The sequence below is a fragment of the Falco biarmicus genome, chromosome 4 (genome assembly GCF_023638135.1).
Source record: "Falco biarmicus isolate bFalBia1 chromosome 4, bFalBia1.pri, whole genome shotgun sequence".
NCBI classification, from domain to species: domain Eukaryota; kingdom Metazoa; phylum Chordata; class Aves; order Falconiformes; family Falconidae; genus Falco; species Falco biarmicus.
This window is the reverse complement of record NC_079291.1, coordinates 68,535,372-68,558,204: the sequence shown is the minus strand read 5'-3', so window position 1 is coordinate 68,558,204 and position 22,833 is coordinate 68,535,372. Positions and strand designations below refer to the sequence as shown.

Below are 22,833 nucleotides of genomic sequence, written 5' to 3'. Positions count from 1 at the left end.
CGCTAAGCCCCGCCCATCACGTGAGGCCCCGCCCCTCCTGGCCCCGCCCACAGCCTCCGCAGGAGCCGCTCGGCCGCGCCGTCTTGGGGGGGGCGCCGCCATCTTTGTGCCGGGCAACGGAGGCGGCGGCGGCGGCCGGAGCGTGGGCTCTCCCCCGGCCTTCCCGCCACGCTACGGGCGCTGCCGTGGGCGGCGGCTGTTGTCCGGCCCGCCGCTCCCCGCAAACCGGGCCCGGCGCGTTGCGAGGGCAGAGCAGACCGTGCCCTTAGCAAAGATGGCGGCGGCGGGACGCGCGCCCTGACGAGCCGCCGGCGTCGCTCGCCTCGCCCCGCCCCGCCCCTCCCGCTGGAGCGACAGCGCGCACCGGTGACGTATGAGACGCGCGACGACCGGAGCGGTGGGGACCGGGTAGGAGCGGGCCTGGACCCGGGCGGCGGGCTCAGGTCTCGGGGCCGGCCTGAGGGGAGAGGCTGGGCCGGGGGTGCGGGAGGGGAAGGGTTGGGCTGGGGGTGATGGGGCAGGGAGGCCTGGGGAGGGTTTGAGGGGAGGAGGAAGGACTGGGGGGGCAGGCCTGTGCCTTGGGGGAGGGCAGGGGGCCGAGGAGGGTGGGGGCTCGGAGGGGGGCTGGGGTGCTCGGGGAAGGGCTGAGGGGGAGGGGCCGGGCATGTGGGGAGGGGTGGAGGGGGAAAGCTGTCCCTTCCCTGAGCAAATGGGGGTGGGCAGCCCGGGGGGCTTTGTCGAGGGAGGGGAGGGCTGGTGGGGGCTCTGTAGGGCCCCAGGACGCGGTGGGGTGCTGGGGACACTGGTGTGGAGCGGGGCTCTGGCCTCGGGGCAGGCCGGCTCTGGGTGCAGGACCTGGCGCTGGGCTGGGCCCTTGTGGCACTGGGAGCGACCCGCACCCTCCCACGCACCGTTGTGCTGTCCCGCAGCCTTGCCCTGGCGCTCAGCCCAGATCGTGCCCTTCAAGAAGGGTCAGAGCACGTATTGGGGAGGAGAAGGGATTTAATCCAGCCCAGGCTTTGGAAAGCCTGGGACTGAAGCAGCTGTCCCTAACCAGCAGCCCTTCTCTGTTGTTTCTTGCTTAGCAAATAGTTATCTGCCATTAAAAGTAAAGATTTAAGATCCAGAGCATGGTGTCTGCACAGGCAGCGCGGTGAAAAGAAGGGCTTTTCTTAGTGCCTAATTCATTTTGAGGCTCCCATTGTGCCTGGCTTTTAGGACTTTTCCTGCCTTAATGATGCAGGGGAGATTAATACAGCACATCCGTGTGGCTATTTATCCAAGTTAAATGGAGCCACGAGGCTGCGTTTCTGTGCAGTCAGAGGGCGTGATGCAGTGTTTGTGCTGCTTCATCCTTCTCTGCTGGCAGCAGTGAATTCCCCTCAGAGCCTGCTGGTGCAGAACGAAAGCACCCAGCTTCGTTTTGACTCAGCAGCAGAGAGTGTTTCAGCTTGCAGGGCGGTTGTGCTTTTGATTCAGTACCAGGAACCCAGCAGCTTGGTTTATCGTGTTATTGCAGCACAATACATAGGCAGGAGGAACTGTCCTGCACTGAGGATCTGGGGCAGAGGGAGCAGAGTTCCTCATGGGTGAGCTGGGAGATTGCTAGATCTGTTCTGCCCAGGATCTTGAAATAGTGTGAGGCAATAAGGGGCGCTTCATGATGTAAACTCCAGCTGTTCCTGCTTCCCAGGGTGATGGTGAACACAAGGTGCTGTCCAGGGCAAGGGTCTGAACCTCTTTTCCTCTCTACAGAGCACCTTGAGTGATGCCCAAGAAGTTCCAAGGTGAAAATACCAAGTCGGCTGCTGCCCGCGCGAGGAAAGCAGAGGCAAAGGCAGCAGCCGATGCCAAACGTCAGCAGGAGCTGGAAGATGCCTACTGGAAGGATGAAGACAAACACGTGATGAGGAAGGAACAAAGGAAGGTGAATGGCTAGTCAGGTAGAAGGGTATCTTCTAGCTGGTCCTTTGCTAAGCCTGTGAGATCCAGGCTTGCTTCTCTTCCTCTGGCCCCCAGCTGTAGCTATGTCTCCACATGTTGTCCTGTGCTTAGTTTCAGGCAGAAGAGTTGGAACTAGTGGCTTCTCTGGGAGCTAAAAGAAGCTGAGTGTGGGAGTAAGTGTAAGCTTTGATGTGTAGTTCAGAAATCTGGCGGTTCTTAGAGCTGACTTCCCAAGGGAGGCAGTAAAAGCTTTATTGTTGGAATCATTTAAAATTGAATTAAGTAAAAGATCAGGAACTCTGCTGCAGGGCTTGATTTTTTTGACCAAGCAGTTCTTTAGCTTCTTTCTTTCTTTCTCTTCCTTTCTTAATTTTGCTTTGATTTTTGTAGAAGGAAAAAGGAATCTGCAGGGTCAAGGATTACAGAGCTTTTTTTCCCTCACTGACTTGGTGTGCCCTGCATCGGGACACGTCTCTCAAAAGATTTGCTCTGGTTTGCTCTGCCCTGGGTGCCTGATTGCCTCTGTTCGATGAACAGAGCACTTCAGTGCTCATTTCTGGGTTAGTTGGATTTTAACGTTGTCCAGCATCAGCATGAGACAAATCTACCTTCTGGTTTTGTGGATTTTTCTAGAAACAGTTGTTGTTGGTAATTTAGCTGCCTCTTCTGAAATTATTTCTTTCCCCTCGCGCTAACCAGACAGGACTTTCTATGAACAATGTAAATGGGATTTATGGGGTTACTGGGTTTGTGCACAGTGAATTCGGTGCTACTGAACTTTGTGTGTTGTACTTGAGCACACTGGCCGGGCAGGCAGGAAGCCAGCACGTCCCCGTGACCTTGGTAGCTGCGTGCTGTGTACATCTGCGTGAGTTCACCCCTAATATGTGTCTTGATGTTTGGAATTTGGAGTCCTGTGTGCTGTTCCCAACAGAATCCTGTAATGCTGCCTAATTACTTCCTGAACAAGGACTTATTATTGCTTTACTTAAGACTTGGCCAACAGTGACCTATTTGGCTGGGCTTCCAAAACAGCCTCCTGCAGGCAAGGGTCATGGGAGTCTGGAGAGGGGAGCTGTGCCGGGAGCTGGAATTGCTAACTGGAAAACCAGGGTCCATCCCAGAGCCGCAGAGTGGGTTTTGGAAAAATCAGTGAGGTCATTTCTCTTCGTCATCTCAGCTGTCCCCTCTCCTTGCATCAGCATAGCCATAGTCTCTAGGTCTGAATTTCACCTGAATGCTGTGATTTCGTGTGTTTGCTTCCCACAGGCCCTTCCCTGGGGACATGCAACTCACAGCAGCAGAAGTCTCTGCTCAGATGGGGAGCTGTCGTGCTAGAAAGGCTCTGAGCCTCACTGCACCCACACAGGGGCTCTTCCTGCTGCGGGAGCCCCGCGCAGGCACTGCCGCAGCTTAAGTAAAGGCTGGGGCTTTGTGTGGGTGAGCAAGTGGCCAACAAACAGGAATGAGTGGGTCGCTGGGGGAAAATAAATCGGTGAAACCTTCCTCAGCTGCTTCTCCCGTGCCATCAGGCTGGAACATCCCCACGGAGAATGGAATAAGCTGCCTGTGCCCCATCGCATCCCAGCAGGGAAGGGATGCGTGACTCAGCTTGTAAATGACTTTCCATCCTCATCCTAGGGAGGGCAGAAACCAAACCGTTAACAGGAGTCAAACTTCCCCGGAGAAGTAGCTGTTCCGCGGGTGGTGCTGGCATGGAAATAGCGCTGCTGGCCACGGCCATATGTTGCAGGAGGGACTCGTGTCGCTCTCAGCTACAGCACCCGGAGGAGGGGATGGTGGTGTGTGTAGGAGGATGTGCTCAGCACCTCGCAGTCAGCGCTGAGCAGCTCTTCCCAGTTTTTCCAGCTCTTCCCCGTCTCTCCAGGCGATGGCAGTAAGACGTTAATGGCGTCTCAGTGCACCCATGCAGCACTCCTGAATTCCTGCACCACCAGCAGGCAGGAGCAGCTCAGAGCCTTCAGGACGTGCCGAGACCAAGACCAAACCCCCATGCACCCCTTTTGATCCTTTTCCCCCTGCAGATAACCATCGGAGCCTCCGTGAAATAAATGAGAGTGCCGAGCTCTGGTTTTGTTCTGAGGTTTGGTGGCTCTGCGTGGCAGCCTGGTGGTCTTGCTGACAGGGCAGCAATGCACATCAACGTTAATACTCGGTTGTAGGGAAGCTCGGTATTCAAAATGCAGTGCCTGCTGTCGTGAGACTCGCTGTCACCAGATGACTGTCCTGTTGTTGGCTTTTGCTGCGTTTTGGGGTTTCTTTAAACACTGCCACCCCCTGCTCTGAGAGCAGCCTTTGGGGCTGATCTCTGCTAACAGAGGGTGACACTTGTTTGGTGGCTCTGTGATGCATAAAGGAACATCTGAGCTAATATCGCCAACCTGTGATGTGTGTATTCCTCCTCTGGCACTTCAGCACAAGTCACAGCATGTCTCCTTCCCTGGAGAGTGCTGGCTGGAAAGCACAAAGTACATCCTTCTTGCTGGAAGACTTAGGGTTTTACCTAGGTAACTGCTTTTCTTTAAACATTTGGGTGTTTTCATCTTTTCTGTCCCTTCCCACTCTTCCTCTGCAAAGTTAGGCTGCAGCTCAAAGCGCAGCACTCCTCATCAGCCTGATCAGTGTGGTTTTCTCTGTGCAATTAGCTAAAATGTGTCGTGATGAAACAGCCACGGGCGCGTGTGTGTCCTGGGTAAAACTGCAGGCAGGCTTGGAAGGGTGACAAGCCATTAAATGCACTGGAGCATTATAGGAAGAAAGGACTGGTGGGGTGTCTGTCAAGGGCAGAGGTCTCGCAGACAGTCAGGCTGCCTTCTCTCTGGTGACCTTGGGTGTAACTGCTCTGTGCCCTGTGGGTACGTACAGGGAGATCTCACTGGCTGGGACTGCTGCTGGAGCAGAGGTGTCCGCGGGGAATTTGGCTGCATCTTTCAGTCTCCTTCCCAAACTCCCGCTGGAACATTCTGGCTGAGGGAGACGAGCCCTTCTCCCTGTTCAGGCTGTAGTTTGCCTGGGCTCTCTTTGCTGAGTGCCCATATGCCAGGAAAGCAATTCCTCCTTGTTCAGCAGCAGCTCAAAATCCCTTGGCATCTTTCTTTTTGCCCGGCACGTCATGGCATCAGCAGCACCGTCCTGCAGAGGTTTCTCCTGCAGCTTCGCTTGGTGCCTTCGGTGGAAAGGGCGAAGGAAGAGCGTGTGGGTGATGTAGGAGCGAGGAGACTTCTTGTACATACAGGGACTGAGGAAAGATTTAAGTTAAATGCAGGGTGAGTACTTGTGCTAGAAGAGTGCAGATAGTACACGAGGGAGCAAGGACTCTTGGTGCGAGTTTTACGCCTTTATCATTCCCATTAGCCTTGGTCACAGGGTGTGGGCTGGCAGCTTGTGTACCGACAGGTCCCAGCTGCAGTGGTATCGCAGACAGGCAAGTGGTGACTTTCTCTCCCCCCTGTCCTCTGATTCAGTGCAGAATTACTCAGCTGTGAGCACCAGCTCTTATTCAGATAAAATGTGAGACAGGTCAAATGACTGTTCTTCCTCTTCGGAGGATGTCTGCGTGGAACCAGGTATGCAGTACTGAAATCTGGTGGGTTGAATGAGCAATGCAGGGGACAGAGGTGCAGCAGAAAGACCCCTGATGACACCAGCCTGGGGTTCAGACCCCCAGAACCAACTTCCTCATGCCTGCTTTGACTCCCTGTGGGCAGCGGAAGGGGTGTGTTTCATCCCGTCTGTGGCAGTTTGACCTTGGCTGGATGCAAGCTGCCCACCAAAGCCACTCTCGCTCCCTTGCTCAGCTGGACAGGGGAGAGAAAACACAGCAAAAGGCTCGTGGGCTGAGGTGAGGACAGGGACATCACTCGGCAGTTACCGTTACGGGCAAAACAGACTCGACTTGGGGACATCAGTTTAATTTATTACCGTTGGAATCAGAGCAGGGTAATGAGAAATAAATGCAAAACTTAAAAACACCTTCCCCCACCCCCCTGCTTCTTCCCAGGCACAACTTCACTCCCGATTTCTCTCCCTCCTCCCCACCAGCAGCGCAGGGGACAGGGAATGGGGCTGCGGTCAGTTCATCGCACATCTCTGCTGCTCCTTCCTCCGCAGGGACAGGGCTCCTCACGCTGTCCCTGCTCCAGCGCAGGGTCCCTCCCATGGGAGACTCCTCCACCAACTTCTCCAACCTGAGGAGTCCTCCAGTGGGCAGTGGTTCTTCCTGAGCTGCTCCAGTGGGGGTCCCCGGGGGGTCCCCAGCCTGGGCTCCTCCCCACGGGGCCACAGGTCCTGCTGGGAGCTGCTGCAGCGTGGGCTGCCCACGGGTCACAGCCCCCTGCCCCGGCATGGGGTCCTGCCTGGGCTGTGGGGGGGAAACTGCTCCCCGGTGGGCTCCATGGGCTGGGGGCACAGCCTGCCTCGCCGGGGGCTTCCCCTTGGGCTGCCGGGGAGCCTCTGCTCCGGTGCCTGGAGCCCCCCCGGCCCTCTTTCCTCACTGACCTGGGTGCCTGCAGAGCTGCTGCTCTCGCATATTCTCACTCCTCTCTTCTGCTGCAATTTGTTGCACGGGGGGGGGTTTGCCCCTTTTCTTAAATCTGTTATCCCAGAGGTGCTACGACCATCGCTGATGGGCTCAGCCTTGGCCAGCGGCAGGTCCGTCAGAGCTGGCGTTGGCTCTATCAGACGTAGGGGAGGCTTCTAGCAGCTTCTTACAGAAGCCACCCCCGTAGCCCTCACCCCTGCTACCAAAACCTTGCCACACAAACCCAATGCACCGTCTTCAAGCTCTGCTGTACCTCAGAGAGTGTGGTGAGCACTTGGACAAACTCCAGGCTGGTTACGCCCCACTTGCTCTCTGACTGCGTCATATTTTTGCATTGTGGTGCTCTTCTGCCGTGCGAGAAGCGGTGTGCTTCACCAGGCTGGTGGCGTGCTTTCCAGCCGTCCTCAGGGCCTCATGCTAAGAGGTTGATTGGGAGCACTGCTGCTTCAATTGACCGCTTGCTCTCAAAGCTGTGTGCGTGGAACCTTGTTCTCCTTCTGTCTAGCAGGTGGAAAGCTGTTCTGAAAGCTAATGAATTGCTCCTTGCTCAGGCGGTTCTCTGCGAGGCTGGAAACTCGCGTTTCAACACACAAATCCTCGGGAACAGGAGTGTCCAGCTAAATGGATCTCACCCCCGGCTCGTCCCAGTGCCCTGCGGAGCAGAGCAATGTCGAGGGAGATTATTAATTTCCTTTCCAATTTTCTAATAGCTTTGTGGTATGTTTCACTTCGAGAAATCCAAGCCTCTCTTTCATCAGGACGTTTACGATTCATAAAGGATTAGTCTGGTTTGGCCCAACCTGAGAAAAGTCTCCAAAAATTACAGCTTCAGGCCCCTTGGGCTTTGGGATCAGTGAGCAGGCAGCTCCACGCTGCTGCTTCCGAGCACCATGAAAGGTGCAGAGCAGACCTGGACGTGATGGGCCACTGGGGGAAACCTGAGCATGTAGATTTTGCAGGTCTTGTGACAAATTAGTAACGGGTGCCAGCTTATTTACTTTCTGCAAATAGAAACTCAATTGTAAATGTCAGAGAGCAGGGAGTAGCGTACACTGGCAGCTGGGGCAGAGGAGTAATTGGATGTCCCCTGCAGCACGAAGTGCAGGAGGAAGGCTCTGCACCCTGCTTGCACCTCTGTTTCCCCTTCACTAAGTGGATGTGTCCCTTTGGAGTGTTTTGTTTGAAAGGAGCTAACAGCAGCAGAGCATTATCCTTGAATTTCTGCTCTGTCAGACGTGTTGTCATCCCAGCTGGGGCTGTGTGATGTGAGACAGGCTGCTGAGCTAGCTGCCTTGTAGGACAGTTCCCTTTCTGTAATAAGCAGGGGTAAAAGATAATCTTCTCTAACTATAAATAACATTTCTGTTTTGGAATGTCTTGCTCCCCTTCCCTTAGGTCATTAGTACTTGTGTATTCAATCCTTATCTGTCTCCTGAATTATTCAAGTCACAACCACACCTGCAGCCTTGCTGAGGTGCTCACCATGCCAGCAGGTTCTCTGGGTTACCTTGTTCAGTCACCCCTGAGCGTCAGAGTTGGGATGAGCAGTGTGGGGACAGTTTCTTTGCACTAGCCCCCCTTCCGGGCATGATACCAGTGTCCTGAATGCGCGGTGCTGCTTCTCTTGCATGTGCTTTACATCTAATTAAATGGCTTACTCTGCCTGCTGGACCTTCTGTGATTTCTGTGGCACTCCTTCTGTGTTAGCATATTAATCTCTCCCGTTTTGGGATTTCTCCTGCATTCTTCCTTAAAACTGCCTGATGCTCAAGCGGAGGCTGGTGGCCAAGCCGGAGATCCCAGCTGGAGCTGGAGCTGCCCTGCCCTGCGCTGTGCTGAGTGAGGATGGGCAAAGCACCGTGGCTGTTCTTGCTCAGGCATACCCCTGAGCATAAATTTTTAAGGTGGGAGAAACAGTCTTCCTCCTCCGTTTGTGACACCCTCCCCATTCCAAGAGTGGCCAAAATCCTTCCTAATCTGGGAGACTGAGTACAATTGTTTACTCAGCCTTTACTGGAAGAGGGAGAGGCCTGACAGGAAAGCAGCGGGCAGGGAAAGCGGGTGTCTTAAAGAAATAAGTTTACACTTTGAAATCATGCACGGTCCAGTTGCCAGGGCATTGTGTCTCAAGGCACTGGCACTAAGCACTTAATGACCAAGAATTTGAAGACTGCCAGTTGTAATAAAGGCTTCATCCCTCTAATGGCTTTTTTCCCATCCTTGGCCCCAGCTGCTCCCAATGAGGCTAGGTGAGCCATCCCTTCCCTTCCCGGCCGGATTGAAAGGCCTGGTCCTTGCTGCACTTGACAGAAGCAGCAGTAGCCTGAGGGTGTGTTTTGATTCAGCATTTGTGGGCTTTGATTCTGTGTTTTGATGAGGTTTTTCTTTAAACTCTTGAGCTGTGGAGCAACTTACAGGGTTTTTTTTTTTAATAGTGTCTCAAACCCCAGACCTGCTTACCATCTCCAATGTGGGCCCTACCCCAACGTGTGTAATTCTGCTCCTACTCCTTAAACACCGATGAAGGCAGCAGGTTGCGTTACTGCCGGGGTGGTTTGCCTGCGCAGCTGCCTTTGAGTAAACCAGTTCCATTAACACTCGATCAGTTTGTTGTGCCATCCCTGTGAATAATGGATGAGAGCCATAATTAAGTGTCCATATAACTAACCTCAATGCAAAATGCTTTGCAGCATGTGATGCTGCTCCAGACAGAGATGTTCACTTGTTGTTTCTTTCTTTTTGCCAGACCATACAGGCTTTGGGAGAGGAGGAAAAAACCTCCAAGCCAAAGTGCTGAAAGCCCCTGAGGGCCTGTTGCATGGTCTTGTCACCCTCTTCCCTGAGCCTTGGAGGGCAAAGTGGCTCTTAAACTCCTTTTGGAGCACTTTAAAATTACTACAAGAGCTGCAGTGCTTGTTGGATTTGGTCTAACAGCCTGTCCCAGCTCGTGGGGAGGGGTGTGAGCCAGACCTGAGGACAAATTCAGCCTCTTGACTGGCTTGTCTCGAACAACTGCTGAACTTTCAACCTCTGACCACTTATTAAAATTAAAATGGAAAATTTAATCTGATTGTCAGCGGTCCTGACTGGTACCTCCTGCTCCTTCTCGATAGCAGGGTTGTGTTTCGCAGTGCTGACATCATGGGGAGCCAGCTCATGGTTGCAGACAGGGCAGGGACAGGGGAATTACTATTCTGAAAGGACTATCGCTGTCTCTCTGGAGGTCAGGGGGAAACAGCCAACGTCCTTTCTGATAAGGTGCGGTCAGTGCTGCATTAGCTGCAGAAATGAGGTGCCTGTTCCTGTTCAAGTGGGGTTCCCTGATCCTGTAAGGGATGGTTTGATCCCTCTGCCTTACCAAGGTGTAAGGATGGAGGTGACCTGGTCCTCTCTCCCTTTCAGGAAGAGAGGGAGAAGCGGCGGCTGGAGCAGCTGGAGCGCAAGAAGGAGCTGCAGCGCTTGCTGGAGGAGGAAGACTCAAAGCTGAAAGGGAAGTCGCCCAAGCAGGTCACTCCGGGCAAAGTCACCAGGGCCCAGATCGAGGAGACAATCAGAAAAGACCAGCAGCAGAAGGAGAATGCAGATACAGGTTCGATGATACCATAGAAAGGCCCTGACAGCCGTGGGGGGGCTGGGAGGTGGGAAGGGGAGGGCTGTTCCTTTTTTACCTACTGTCTCTGAAGGACAAAATGTTTGGAAAGCAAGAACTGCTTGCAGCTCTGCTCTGTGCTGCATGTTTTGCTGCGTCTGGGTCTAACACCCAAATGGGGGGGAAAGAAACGTCCTGTCACCTTGAGGTGGAGAAACAGAGCTGCAGAGCAGGCACACTTCCAGGACCGGGACTCAACTCTGGCTGGGTTTTCTCAGCACTTTCTTCAGAGTGCTCTGGAAAACCCTCTTCTGAGGGTTCTGTGTGGGCTGGATTTGACATTAACGGCTCTCCCTTTCCCCGCCTGCCTCTGCAGTGGAGAAGGAGAAGACTCACTTGGAGGTCCCCTTGGAAGAAAACATCAACAGAAGGGTACTGGAGGAAGGATCGGTGGAGGCCAGGACAATTGAAGATGCCATTGCTGTCCTCAGGTATGTGGCCATATGCTACTGCTGCTCTCCTTTGAAGGCATTGCTTTCCTTAGGAGAAATTCTTGGAGATAAAGCCTCCCCCAGAACCAGCTTCATTTTACGCTTTGACACTGATGTTCTATCTCCACAGCAAGGACAGAACACATCCCCTGCCCTGTTGTTCTGTGGAGAGTATTTGAAGTGGGCAGGGGAAGTATCACGGGGTTTTCTGCTTTATCACCCGAGTTATTCTGTACACACTTGGTTGCACTGACAGGGGATCAGAGCGGGGCGAGTGGCTGGTGTCTGCAGGGAGGTGTCTCTGACGCATGTCTCCCTCTGAATTCCCTCCCGGCAGCATTGCCAATGATCTGGACCGGCACCCCGAGCGCCGGATGAAAGCTGCCTTCACAGCTTTTGAAGAAGTCAATCTGCCACGCCTGAAGCAAGAGAACCCCAACATGCGCCTGTCCCAGCTCAAGCAGCTCCTCAAGAAGGAGTGGATGAAGTCTCCAGAAAACCCCATGAACCAGAGGCACAAGGCTTACAACAGCCAAAAGTAGAACTAGAGCTGATCATCCCCCACGGACAGTGGGCTGGAGCCCCAAGGCTCTGCTCTGATGAAAACAGGAGACACAAGGAACCTCCTCTCTTTTTTTTTCCCTTCCCTGCCCCCACTTTCTGTCTTTCTCTGTTCTTGGATTTAAGTTAAGCAGGAGGCCACGGCTTGCCTCGGGACCCTGCAGCATCCTGCCGTTGTCACTGACGGCCCGTCCCCCCGCCGTGCTCACCCCTTCACAGGCAGCTGGTGCAGGGCAACCTGGACAGACTAACACTACTCCCATGCTTCTGAATTTGGTTGTTGTCTTACGAGAAAAGCTACTGTCTCTCTCCCAAACCTTCAGCCTGGGCAGCACGTGCAAGGTGCAACGTCAGTGCTGCTGTCTGCCAAGGTAGGGACCCCACCACGCTGGCTAGCACTGTGCGTTAACCCGCTCACAGACCTGATCTGAGCCAAACCGCATTCATCCCTGTCTCTACCATGGCTGCGCTGCACCCTCACGCTCTGGCAGGGTGAATTTTTGCAACTGTCCATGAAGAAGGCACTTACCCACTGTTGCTGGGATGTCCCTGAAGAGATTCCAGGCCGGGATTGCTGTTGGCCCTGCCTGCTGCCAGCCACCTCCCTCCTCTTGGTCTTGCCTGGCGGGAGAAAGAACCACAACAGGAGCAGGAGCTCTTGCCAGCACGGGGTTGTGGGGAAGAGGGAAAATAACCTTCCATCTTCAAGGAGGAATGGGAGAAATAACACAGCACAGCGTGGTTCCTGCCTTGTCCGCACAGGACGCTGGTGCCAGACTTCTCTGTGTGACTTTCCTGGTGGCCTTGTCCAGAGCCTCACGCACTGCTGGTGGGACAGGAGGGTTCTTGACGGGGCTGCGACCCTGCTCTACCCAAGAACTGCCCCGAGAAGGGAAGCTGCTGCTTCTCCCATCACTTCTTCCCCTGCCTGCTCGCAGGCAAGAAGGTGCCCTGTGGACCTGTGGAAGAGGGATGTGGGACTGTCAGCTCCGCAGCTTCCTCCGTTCCTCCGCTGCTGGACGGAGGCTCTAACCTGGCTGTGCCGCCCCTGCTCCCCTCCGGCCAGAGCCCCGTGGTCTCTCCGCTGGCCCAGGCAAAAAGAAATCGGTGAGCTCCCTTGGGAGCCCACGGCAGCACTGGGGCAGGGCTGGAGAGGCTTAGCCCCAGAGCCACGGCAGAGTCCTGCCCCTTGCCTTGAGCAGGCGCTGGGTTTTCCTCTTCCCTCTCCTCTTTCACATCTCTTCTGGTCTCCTTTGGGAACGAAATTCCTTCCTAAGGTCTAAACCCTTGGCCAGGCAGCAGTTGGCGCTCACCGGTGTGTATAACCAGGGCTGCAAAACAGAGACAAACTCATGGCGGGCTTGGCATCCCGCTGGGGTTTCTTCTGACGGTATTAAAGAAATTGGGTTCATCTCGAGCCGGGTAACGGGGAGCATGTGGCCCCCACCCCTGCAGGGGATCGCCGCAAGCGGGCAGGGAGGGTTGCAAGGATCTACCAGGCTGCAGAGGCATTTGCACCTTGGCAGTGAGGGGGTGTGATGCTCTCGAGCTGAAGGTGAAAGCCTGGGGCCGTGTTTTGGGGCTCCCCCACCCTCTGCTTGCAGAACCGGGCTGAAGGAGTGGGGCCAGCCCCTGCCGGTGTGTGCCGCTCCCCAAGCCCAGCCGGTAAAGACAGGGAGGAACGCACCCCGTGTCTCCCCTTTCTGTGAGAAGTTTGTTGTGTTTGAACCCTATTAAAAATCAGCACACGCATCCCCCCCCAAACCCTGTGGAGTTGTTGAAGGAATAAAGGGTGGAGGGCTGTGGGTTCCCGGACTCGGGGGGCGCTTTCCGCCCCTGAAACGGCCGCTCAGAATCCTGCTGGAGTTTGTTTCGTGGTTCCTGCCTGGATTGGGGATTCCTCGGCTGGGGGGGGGGGAGGGCTCTTTGTGCCTCCCTCCCCAGCCGGTTGTGGGGTGCGTGGCTGAGGCGCAGCGATGGAGGAGGCTGCAGGCAGCTGCCCTGCCCTTGCCGGCAGCTGACGCGCTGCCGAAGCCCCCCGCGCTGCCTGCGCCCTGCCTGCCGGTCCTCCGTGCTGAAATAACGAGCCCACGTGAGTGTTGAGCCCCCCCCTCCCTGGTCCCCATGTCCCCCAGGCTGCAGGGTGCCCCCCCCCCGCCCATCGCTGGGGGGGGAACCTCACCCGCTCCCCCCCTCCATGGTGCAGAGGCCTTGGGCTCTTGGCTTTGTGCAGCGGAGCCCACCCTCCTCCTCCTCCTCCTCCTCCTCCTCGGCACTGCGGCAGTGCTGTCCCCCGGGGGGGCCGGGGGGGGGGGGGAATGTTCTGATAGTGACTGCAGGGGGGGCTGCGGCAGGCAGGGCCCCCCCTCCCCGGGGGTCCTGGAGGCTCTGCTCAGTGCATGGGGGGTGGAAGGGGGCTAATGGGGGGCTTTGCCCCCCCAGTCCAGGGGAAGGATCCCCCATTGCGAGGGAGGGGTTGTTGGGAAACCTCCCCAGTGCAGGGAGGGGGTTCCCCCGTTACAAAGGGGGGAATCCCTCAGCGGGGGCATGGGACCCCCCCCAGTACAAGTGTGGGGTTAACGCCCCCCCCCCCCCCCCATTGGAAAGGCGGGATGTGGGGGGAATCCCGGGGGGCAGGAAGGGGTTAACGAGGGAACACCGCCCCGCGCCGCAGGCCGGGGGGTCCCGGTGTGCCCGCCCCCCCCAGCGAAGCGGCTACTGGGGGTGCCCGTGCCCGCCGCGGGGGGGTTCCCCGCTGCCGGAGAGGGGAGGGATTCCCCGCCCCGCCCCTCCGGGGATTCCCCCCCCCCCCGGGGCGGGGGGGGGCCGCGCTGGCTCCGTGCGCAGCCCGCGGGGGGGGGGGGGGGGGGGGGGGGGGGGGGACACGCTGCCATGGCAACGGGCTGCTCCACTTGCGGGGGCGGGGGAACCCGCGGGGGGGGGCGGGCACACGGCCCCGGGATCCTCCCGGCGCCCGCGCAGCCGCGCAGGGCTTACACCGGGCATCCCCCCCGCGCCCCCCCTGCACCGGGCATCCCCCCCCTCCTCCCGCCACAGCGGGCATCCCCCCGGCCCCGGGCACAGTGCACACCCTCTGCAGAATGCACGCTCTGCACCATAACCCCCCCCGCGCAATGTGCACACCCCCCTGCACCAGACAGCCCCCCGGGCCCCCCCCGCCCTTGAACCACGCACCGCCCCTGCACCATGCAACGCTCCGGGCACCGCTGTGCCTGCCCCCCCCTCCGCACGCCAAACACCCCCCCCCCGCATCATGCACCCCCTGCACACTGCAGCAGCGTGCACGTAGCGCACCCCAGCACGGAGCTGTGCGTGCAAGCCCTGCGCCGCTCTGTGCACGCTGCCCCCCCCGCCCCCCCCCACAAAGCCGTGCACACAGCCTCTTGCACACGCACTCACCGCCGTGCATTCACCCCCTGCACGCCGCACACAACACAAAGCACACCCTGCGCGTGCACACGCCTGCATGCTGCAACCCCTCTAGTCGTGCATTGTGTGTACACCTCCCTGCACGCCCCCTGTGCTCACCGGGCCGTGCACCCCCCCTTGCACACACACCGTGCACCCCATCATGTGCAGAGCTCCCCTTGCACACCCTACCATGCACAGATGCCTTTGCACACACCCCCTATACACTCCCTGTGCACAGCCCCCCTTGCACACCCCACCACGCACAGCCCCAGTGCACAGCCCCCCTTGCACACACCCCTTGCAAACCCCACCATGCACATGCCCTGTGCGCAGCCCCCCTTGCACACACACCCTGTACAGTCCCTGTGCACAGCCCCCCTTGCACACCCCACCACGCACAGCCCCAGTGCACAGCCCCCCTTGCACACCTCCTTGCAAACCCCACCATGCACATGCCCTGTGTGCAGCCCCTCTTGCACACACACCCTGTACACCCTTGCCATGCACACCCCCTGTGCACACACCCCCCTTGCACACACACCTGGCCCCTGCACCCTCCCAACTGACACATGCAGCCCCCGTGCAAAGGCCCCCTGTGCACACATGCACCCCCTCCCTGGTGCAGGGTGCTTGCACGCGCGTGTGCCCCACTGCCACCCACAGCTCTCTGCCTTGTCAAAGGGAGCAGGAGGCAGCTGCAGGCAGGTGGGCAGCGCCACCACCTCCCACAACACCCCCATCCCCCCACAACACCCCCACCCTGCCCGCACCCCACTGCAGCCTGCAGAGCTTGGGTGGGATGTGCACCAAATCCAGGGGCCTGCTCAGGGGTGTCCCCCACACACACCCCTGCACCTGGGGGAATCCCTGCTTCCCCACCAGTGGCAATTAGACTCCTGGGTGCCACGCAGCAGCTGGGTACAATGCCCAGGTGGGTGCCCGTGGTCCCTGTGCCACCTGGTCCCTGTGCCACCCTGGGTGCTGCATCCTGCACATGCACCCGTGCCAGGCCAGCCAGAGGGCTGCTTCTGGTGCCACCGGGGGGGCTACCGAGGGCACCGCTGCAGGGTCTGAGCCACCACGGCTCCAGCTTCCCAGTGTCACGGGTGGGATGGTGCTGGGCACCAGGAAGGGAGAAGCACGGCGGTGGCGTGGGTGCTCGGGGAGGCGCGGAGCGGGCGATCGCCCACATCCCCGCAGATGTGGCAATTAAAATGGGGGAGCCGGCAATAGGCTAAATTTAGCTGCAGACAATAGCTGCGGTGGCCGGGGCGGCGGGGAGGAACCGGGAGCGGGTGTGCGCGGCTGCGCGTGTGAGCGGAATAGCAACGCCGCCGCATCGCCGCCCCGGCAGCCCTGCGCGCTGGGGAAACCGAGGCACGGAGCGGCGGCGTGGGGCCAGGTGGGACCGCGGGGCCAGAGTCGAGGCACCCGGCCACCCCCGGCCCCCAACTCACCCGGTTGTGCCGGTGAAGCCTCTGGTCAGCCCGGGCTCACCGCTGCGCCGGCACGTGCCGACGCCAGGCCATGGTCACCGGTGGCAGCGCTCGAGGGGAGCGGAGGCCGGGGTCTGTCTGCAGGTGGGTGCACCGGGGCAGGGGGGGGGGGGAATGGTGGGCTGGGGGCACCCCCGCAGCTCCTGAGGATGTGCTATGCTGGGGAACCCCCTCGCTCCTGGGAATCCCCGGCTCTTGGGAATCCCCCAGCTTGTGGGCACCTCCTGGCTCCCGGGGACCCCTGGTGTGGCAGGGATGGAGAGGGGCAGTGGGGGCATACCCGAAGGCTCTTTGGGAAGGGGATGCCATGGGGGGGCTGCCCCGAGGGCACCCGGAGGCTGGGGGGGTCTAGAGCAGGCTGCGCCCATTCAGCTGCCCCTGCTGCCCCCCCCCCCCTGCACCCCGCAGGTCCCAGCACGGCGGGGAGCTGGGGGGGCTGGATCGGGGCAGCGGGGCGCGGGAAGCAGCCCACGGCAGTGACAATGAGGACGCGATGGGAGTGTCTCTGCCCAGCTAAAAATATCCTCCTCCCCCATACTCCGCCAGCTTCTCGGCCTCAAGGTCACTGGCCGCCGCGGCAGGGCCGGGGGGGATGTGGGGGCGTGGGGCGGGGAAGCCCCCGGCCCCCCCCCCGTGCCGTGGCTCCCACATGCACCCAGGCACGGCTGCCGTTGCTACTGCTGCTCCGCCACGCAGAGAGCTGCCAGCGGCTGCGGCTACTGCACCCCGGCCCATGCCCCCGCCGCCCCCTGGGCACCCCAGCTCGTCCCGACGCTCCCCATAGTGCGGGGCAGTGGCAAGTGAGCGGGCGTGGGGGTGGCACCGGTGGGGACGCTGGGGATGGCTTCCCCCTGCCGCGGCTGGGCGCCTGGGTGTGGGGAGCTGGGGGACACCGGGGATGCCCTGCCTGTGGTGGGTTGGCTGCTCTGGGCAAGCTCCAGCTGCCAGAGTCTGGGGGTCGCAGAGGTCTCTGGTGTGGCTGTGGCAGTGACGGTGTGAGGCTGGGGAGCAGGGCTGAGCGGGTCCCTCGGTGCTCCCCAGCAGCAGGGTCCAGCTGCCAGCACGGCCCCGGTGGGATGTGGCCCCAGGATGGCTCTGGAGGAACCAACCCTGCTCAGCACCCACTGAAACCAGGGAGTCTGTGCCACAAACAGCTTTGGTCGATCTGGCTGTGCCACCAGGAGCTGGCCATGCCGGGGTGGCGCGTCCAACGAGGCACCGAGGCTGGCGGGACCTCAGGCCGTGCGCGGTGTTTGCTGGTCAAAGCCTGGCTTGGCACTCGGGGCTGCTGGCAGGTTCTGGCAACACATGGTGCTCGTGGCCTCGATGTACCGGAGAGTGCCCGGTGTGCCACGGTGCAGCCATCGAGGCCGTGGCATGGGGCCCTCCCTGCCCCTCCCGACCTTCCCTGTGACCTTGGGGACCCCGTGCAGGGCTGGGGACTGCAGTGGCTGAGGGGACACCTCCATGGTGGTGGGGACCACCACCCCGCCATGAGGGGACAAGGCTCTCCAAAGGTGCTTGAGGTTTAGGGGATCCCCCCCCCCCCCAAGGAGCTTGTGGCAGTCCCAGGGGCCGCGGGGGCACCCATGTCCCCCCCAGCTGGCCCCGGGCAGGGGGTCTGTAGTGGCCCGGCAGGGGCAGCCAGGCGGAGCGGCTTTGTCCTTCGGCTGAGCTGAGCTGCGTGGGGGAGGCGGCAGGCAAACCCAGCGCAGCGGCTTTGTCTGGGGACGGCAGCGCAGTGGCGGCAGAGGGGGGTGTGGGGAGCCTGAACCCCCCACCCTAGACCCCACAGCACCCCCCATCCCAGCCCCAGGCACCTGCTTGGCTCCACACAGGTAGGACATCCCCGGCTGTGTCCCCTCCTGAGGTGGGAGGACTGGGGATAGGGTCCCCCTTGGGTTGGGGGTGCCTGGGGGGGTCCCGGCTGGTTCTGCCAGCCCCAGGGACACTGGTGCTGCCCCCCGCTGTTCCTCCAGGGCCTGATCCAGCCCCGGCCCCAGAGCGTCTTGGTGGGGCTCAGGGGAGGGGTTTTCTTGGGAGACCCCGGGATAAGCTGGGGATTCCCCTGCATCATGGCGGGGCCGGGATGTTCGGGTGTCCCTGCGTGTCCCCACATGTCCCCTCACGTGTGCCAGCCTGCATGCCTCTCCCTGCGCTGTGGGACCCACTGACACCCCACAGCTCCATGGGTGGGAATGGGCCAGATCCTGCGTGGGGTGAATCACCCCACAAGTGCCAGGCTCTGCCCCTTTACACCGTCTCTGATGTGCCAGTGTGGACATGGGGTGACTGGGGGATGGGGGCCCGGCTGCTGGCGTCATCAGGGGTCCCACAGTGGCAGGGCTTGGCTGAGCCGACCTGGTGCTCTTTGGGAGCCCGGTGGCCTCATGCGGGTGCCTCCACCAGCCCCAGGGGCTCAGATGGTCCTGTGCTCCCCCAAACCATACTCAAGCCCCTCTGCCCTGCCTGGGGGGACAGCGGTGGTGCCACACAGCCCCATCCAGCCCCGTGCCAGTGGGTGGGCAGCAGCATTTGCGGGGGCTGGGGGCTCCTGCCAGCACCAACAGATGCTCTCCAGCCTGGGACATATGGCCAGGGCTTGGCAGCAGCAGGAGTTGCGGCCACCCAAGGAACCAGGGGCCACCACAGGGGATTGAGGGGATGGGGGAGCTGCATGGGGTCTGACGCACTTTGTGCACCCGGCAAGCCCCGGGTCCCCATGCCGGCTTGGCCAGAGGGCCCCTACAGCCCCGAGCTGGGGCATGGTGTGGGTCCTGCCACCCCCGAGCACCCCTGCGCCATGGCTGGGGGGGGGGGTCCCTGGTTCCCCGGCCCCTTTCCCCCAGTACAGCAGCAGGACTGTGGCCACGCCGCCTGGCTGGTGGCGTGGGGCCTGTGGGCACAGCCCCGCCAGCAGCCGCTGCTCCCCCAAATTCCTGCTCCACCCTCCCTGGGACCACGATTCCCAGGCAGGAATTAGCGAGCAGGTAATAAATAAATCACCAGTGGGGAGCCTTTCGGCTGCCCGCCTCTATTTTTAGCTGCACCCTCCTCTGCTGCAGTTGCTCCCAGGCAGCATCGCTACTCTGGGGCACAGGGGGAGCTGGGGGTCCCACTGCCACCCCCAAGGCACCAGGAGCTGCTGCAGCCCAGCCATGTGGGGGTTAAACCATGTCGTGCCCCCCCCATCTGTGTCCCTGCTCCACGCAGGGTGAGGAGGTGCTGGGTCCCCCTTAGGACCCCTTCACCCGCCATCCCCATCCCTCCAACCGAGGGTCCTCTTTAAAGCCAGTGACATCTCATTCCTACCCAGGGCAGACAGGCCCCCCTGCCTCCCCAGGGACCCCCGCAGCCCACCGGGGAGATGAGACCTCGTGGGCGCCCGTGTCCCAGCCCTGAGCGTTGCTGCGGGGGCGGCAGGAGCACCCTGCAGCCGTGCTGAGACACCCGGCTGCGGCGGTGGGCGTCCTGCTGCCGCATCGCCACCAACCTCCCGGTGCGGGAGCTGCCGGGAGTGGGGACGCTCGGGGCCGTTGCTCAAGGACATGCGGCGGCCGTTGCCATCAGCCCTGGCTGGGGCCACCTGCCACGTCCCCGTCCCCGCAGTGGGGCTGCGGAGAACCACGCCGGGTACCCCCGTGCTGCGCATCCCGCCCAAGCATCCTGGGGAACGCAGCCACCGGCCACAGTGTCCCCATGGGGACAGGGGACAGGGACCCCTCGGGCCTCTGCAGTTTTAATCAACCCTCTGGGCATTGAATCCTGCGGGAAACATCCCTATCGATGTCCTGACAGAGGGAAGATTTAATAAGGCCCATTTATGTTGCCGTCAATAGAAGCTATTAGTGAAATGACCACGGAGTGATGGTTAATAAAATATTTACCGTCATCCATCTGGGAGGGTTCTGGGGGCAGCTTCACCAGCCCCATTCAAGGTACCAAAAAGTTTGCTGGGCTGTGGGGTGGATGCTCTGCCCTGGCATGGCTCCGGCATCTCCGGCACCTCCGCGGCAAAGGGGCCTGGGGCCGGCAGCCCTGAGAAACCGCTTCCCCTCCATCCTGCCCGCTGCGTATTTTTTCTCCCCAACTGAGTATTAAAAAGAAATCGGAGCCCATTTTCCTGCAATAAATTTGGCAGAATGGAGAGAAAATGATCTGGCTCTGGAGGAGAGCCAGCCGCCCCGGATACACACTGGGGAGCAGCTGGGCGCTGGAGCTCGGCCACACAGCCTTTGCTCCCGAAGGTAGCAGGGAAGCATCTTCCCTGGCTCTGGTGCATCCCTCGGGGATGGGGAAAGAGTCCCAAACCCTGCTGCCCCCCACTCATGGGGAGGTGCTGGTGGCGATAGCACCTTCCCCAGTGTCCCCGCACTGGGAGGGATGTGGGAAAGGTGGTGATGTTTGCAACGGGGATGCCAGTGCCAGTTGCTCAGCGTGTTTGCTGGGATGGGCTGCAGCAGTATTTGGTGCTTGGAGGCCTGAAATGCGGGGAGCAGGGCCTGGCGGGGGGGGAGCTACGGGGACCCCCAGCTCCCTGATGCAAGGAGCCCTGCAGCAACATGCCCCATCCTGGCCCTCGGACCGGGACAGCGCTGCTGGTGCCATTGGCATCGTGGGCTCCGTGCAGGGATTTTGAGGCCTGTTGTGCAATGGGGCCATTGGTGCTGGGGGTCTGCACTGGCTGCAGCGGGGCTGTTCGTGCAGTGCAGCCCCTTGTGCAACGGGGCTGTTTGTGCAATGGGGCCATTTGTGCAATGGAGCTGTTGGTGCCAGGGGTCCACGCTGGCTGCAGCGGAGCTGTTCACGCAGTGCAACCCCACATACAACAGGACTGTTTATGCAATGGGGCTGTTGGTGCTGGGGGTCTGTGCTGGTGCAACAGGACCGGCTGGGCAATGCAGTCCCTCATGCAATGGGGCTGTTGGTACCAGGGGCCCATGCTTGCTGCAATGGGGCTGTTTGTGCAGTGCAGCCTCTCATGCAACGGGGCTGTTGGTGCAATGGGGCCATTGGTGCTGGGGGTCTGTGTTGGCTGCAATGGGGCTGTTTCTGCAGTGGGATCTGTGCTTTCTGCTGTGAGACCCCCTGTGTGATGTGGCTGCTTGTGCTGGTGGGGGGAGCTGTGCTGGCTCTGCGGGGCCACCCGTGCAGTGGGGCCAAGGGAACTGCCTGGGCTGGTGCCTCCCCCATTGCAGCTCAGCCCTGGCCACGCAGCAGGAGGGTGCAGGGCCGGGGGCTCAGCCCACGGACCCCTGGTGCCACTCCAGCCCTGCAGTCCCTGTACCCCACAGCCTGGTGACAAACCCACAGCTGGAAAATGCGGCTCTGCTTGCCGAATCCCCGCTCGCCCACCCTGGCTGCTGGGGGGGGGGGCCTTGGGCTCAGTGTGGCACAGCAGCCCCCCTGCCCACAGCCCTGCTACTGCAGGTGGGGGGTGCACGGGGTGACACGGGACAGGGTGACCCCCTGAGTGGTGGGGCCAGGGCAGGACCCTCGGCTGGGTGCAGTTGCTCTGGGGGTCACTAGTACTGTGGCCAGGGGGGTTTGGGGACGCTGCTAATGCCACATCTCCTCTATGGCCAGGCGTGGAGGGAAGCCCATGGCACCCGGCCCCCCAGACCCCCGCCACGCAAAGCCCCGGCCCCACAGCCCCTAATGCCCCGAGGCCCCCCTCGGCCGGCCCTGGGGAGCCCGAGCAGGTAGGGGGGTACATGGGGCTGGGGTGGGCAGGGCTGCTGGTGTCAGGGGAATCATGGGGGTGCTGGGGGGGGAGTGACAGAGGGGATGTGCTGAGGATGCTGGAGGCAGCGTACTTGGGGTGCGTGGGGAGGATGGAGAGGGTGCACTGGGGGTGTGGGGGATGCAGGGGGGCTGATGGGGTTTGGGGGCAGAGGAGCTGTTCAGTGAGGCTGGAAGCTGGGGGGGGGTGGTGGGTGCATGGGGGGTGCTGGGCGTGTTACTGCGGGGGTGGAAGTGTGTGTGCTGGGGTGTGATGGGGGATGGGGGGGGATGGGGTGCATGGGGGTACAAAAGGGTGCATGGGGGTGTAGGGGGTACAGGGGGGGTGCACGGCCGGCGGTGCGAGGGGGGTGCCGGGGGGTGAGGGAGCGGTGGGGCCGGGGCGGGGCCGGGGGGGTGCGGGGACAGGAGGGGCTCTAGGGGCTCAGGGATGTCAGGGAGCGCATGGGGGGGGGGGTGGCTGTGGGCCCGGGGGCGGGGTCAGCGCGGGGGGCGTGGCGTGGGCGTGGCGTGACGCTCGTCACGGGGGGGCGGGGACGGTGCCCGCCAATGAGGCATCTCGGTCCGCCCCCGCCCCGCCCCCGGGCGCTCCGGTCCCGCCGCCGCGCGCCCCCGGGACCGAGCCGGGCTGCGGCGGCGGCAGCGGCGGCGGCGGCGCGGCCCCGGCCCGTCCCGGCCCGGCGGCAGGTAGCGGGCAGGGGCCGGGGGCGGGGTCGAGCCGAGCCGAGCCCACCGGGCACGCCGGTACCGGGAGCCCCGGGCACAGCGGGGAGGTCGCAGGGCGGCGGGGACGCGCAGCTGCGGCTCGTTACCGGAGCCGTTCCGGGGGCCGCGGGCAGGGGTTGGCACCGGGAACCGGGAGCACCGTGGGGACGGACCCCTCCTGCCCTCGCTGTGTCCCCCACCCTGCCCCGGCGGGGCTGCTATGGGGGGGGGCGACCGCGCTGCGGTGGCACCGACCCCCGGCAGGGTACACGGCTTCCCCCGTGGGCAGGAAACGTCCCCCGTGGGCAGGGT

General features: G+C 61.1%; 1 protein-coding gene across 2 annotated transcripts; it reads left to right on the top strand.

The window, feature by feature from the left end:
- Window positions 1-251: 251 nt before the first annotated feature.
- On the top strand, window positions 252-13,011 carry CCDC124 (coiled-coil domain containing 124). 2 transcript variants are annotated; one of them, XM_056337441.1, is made up of 5 exons: window positions 252-408; window positions 1,756-1,927; window positions 9,908-10,094; window positions 10,471-10,585; window positions 10,923-13,011. In XM_056337441.1, the coding sequence occupies exons 2-5, from the start codon at window positions 1,769-1,771 to the stop codon at window positions 11,125-11,127; spliced, it is 666 nt and encodes a 221-aa protein (XP_056193416.1). In that variant the 5' UTR covers window positions 252-408; window positions 1,756-1,768; the 3' UTR covers window positions 11,128-13,011. The 2 variants fall into 2 exon arrangements, with proteins under 2 accessions (XP_056193416.1, XP_056193417.1); XM_056337442.1 differs by having other exon boundaries at window positions 369-443.
- The last annotated feature ends 9,822 nt before the right edge of the window (window positions 13,012-22,833 follow it).

Bases quoted from the DNA above. Each gene is read 5' to 3' on its own strand.
- CCDC124 (XM_056337441.1), top strand. From the start codon at position 1,769: ATGCCCAAGAAGTTCCAAGGTGAAAATACCAAGTCGGCTGCTGCCCGC. The intron at 1,928-9,907 runs GTGAATGGCTAG...TCTCCCTTTCAG, and splicing joins TGAGGAAGGAACAAAGGAAG to GAAGAGAGGGAGAAGCGGCG. The intron at 10,586-10,922 runs GTATGTGGCCAT...CCCTCCCGGCAG, and splicing joins GATGCCATTGCTGTCCTCAG to CATTGCCAATGATCTGGACC.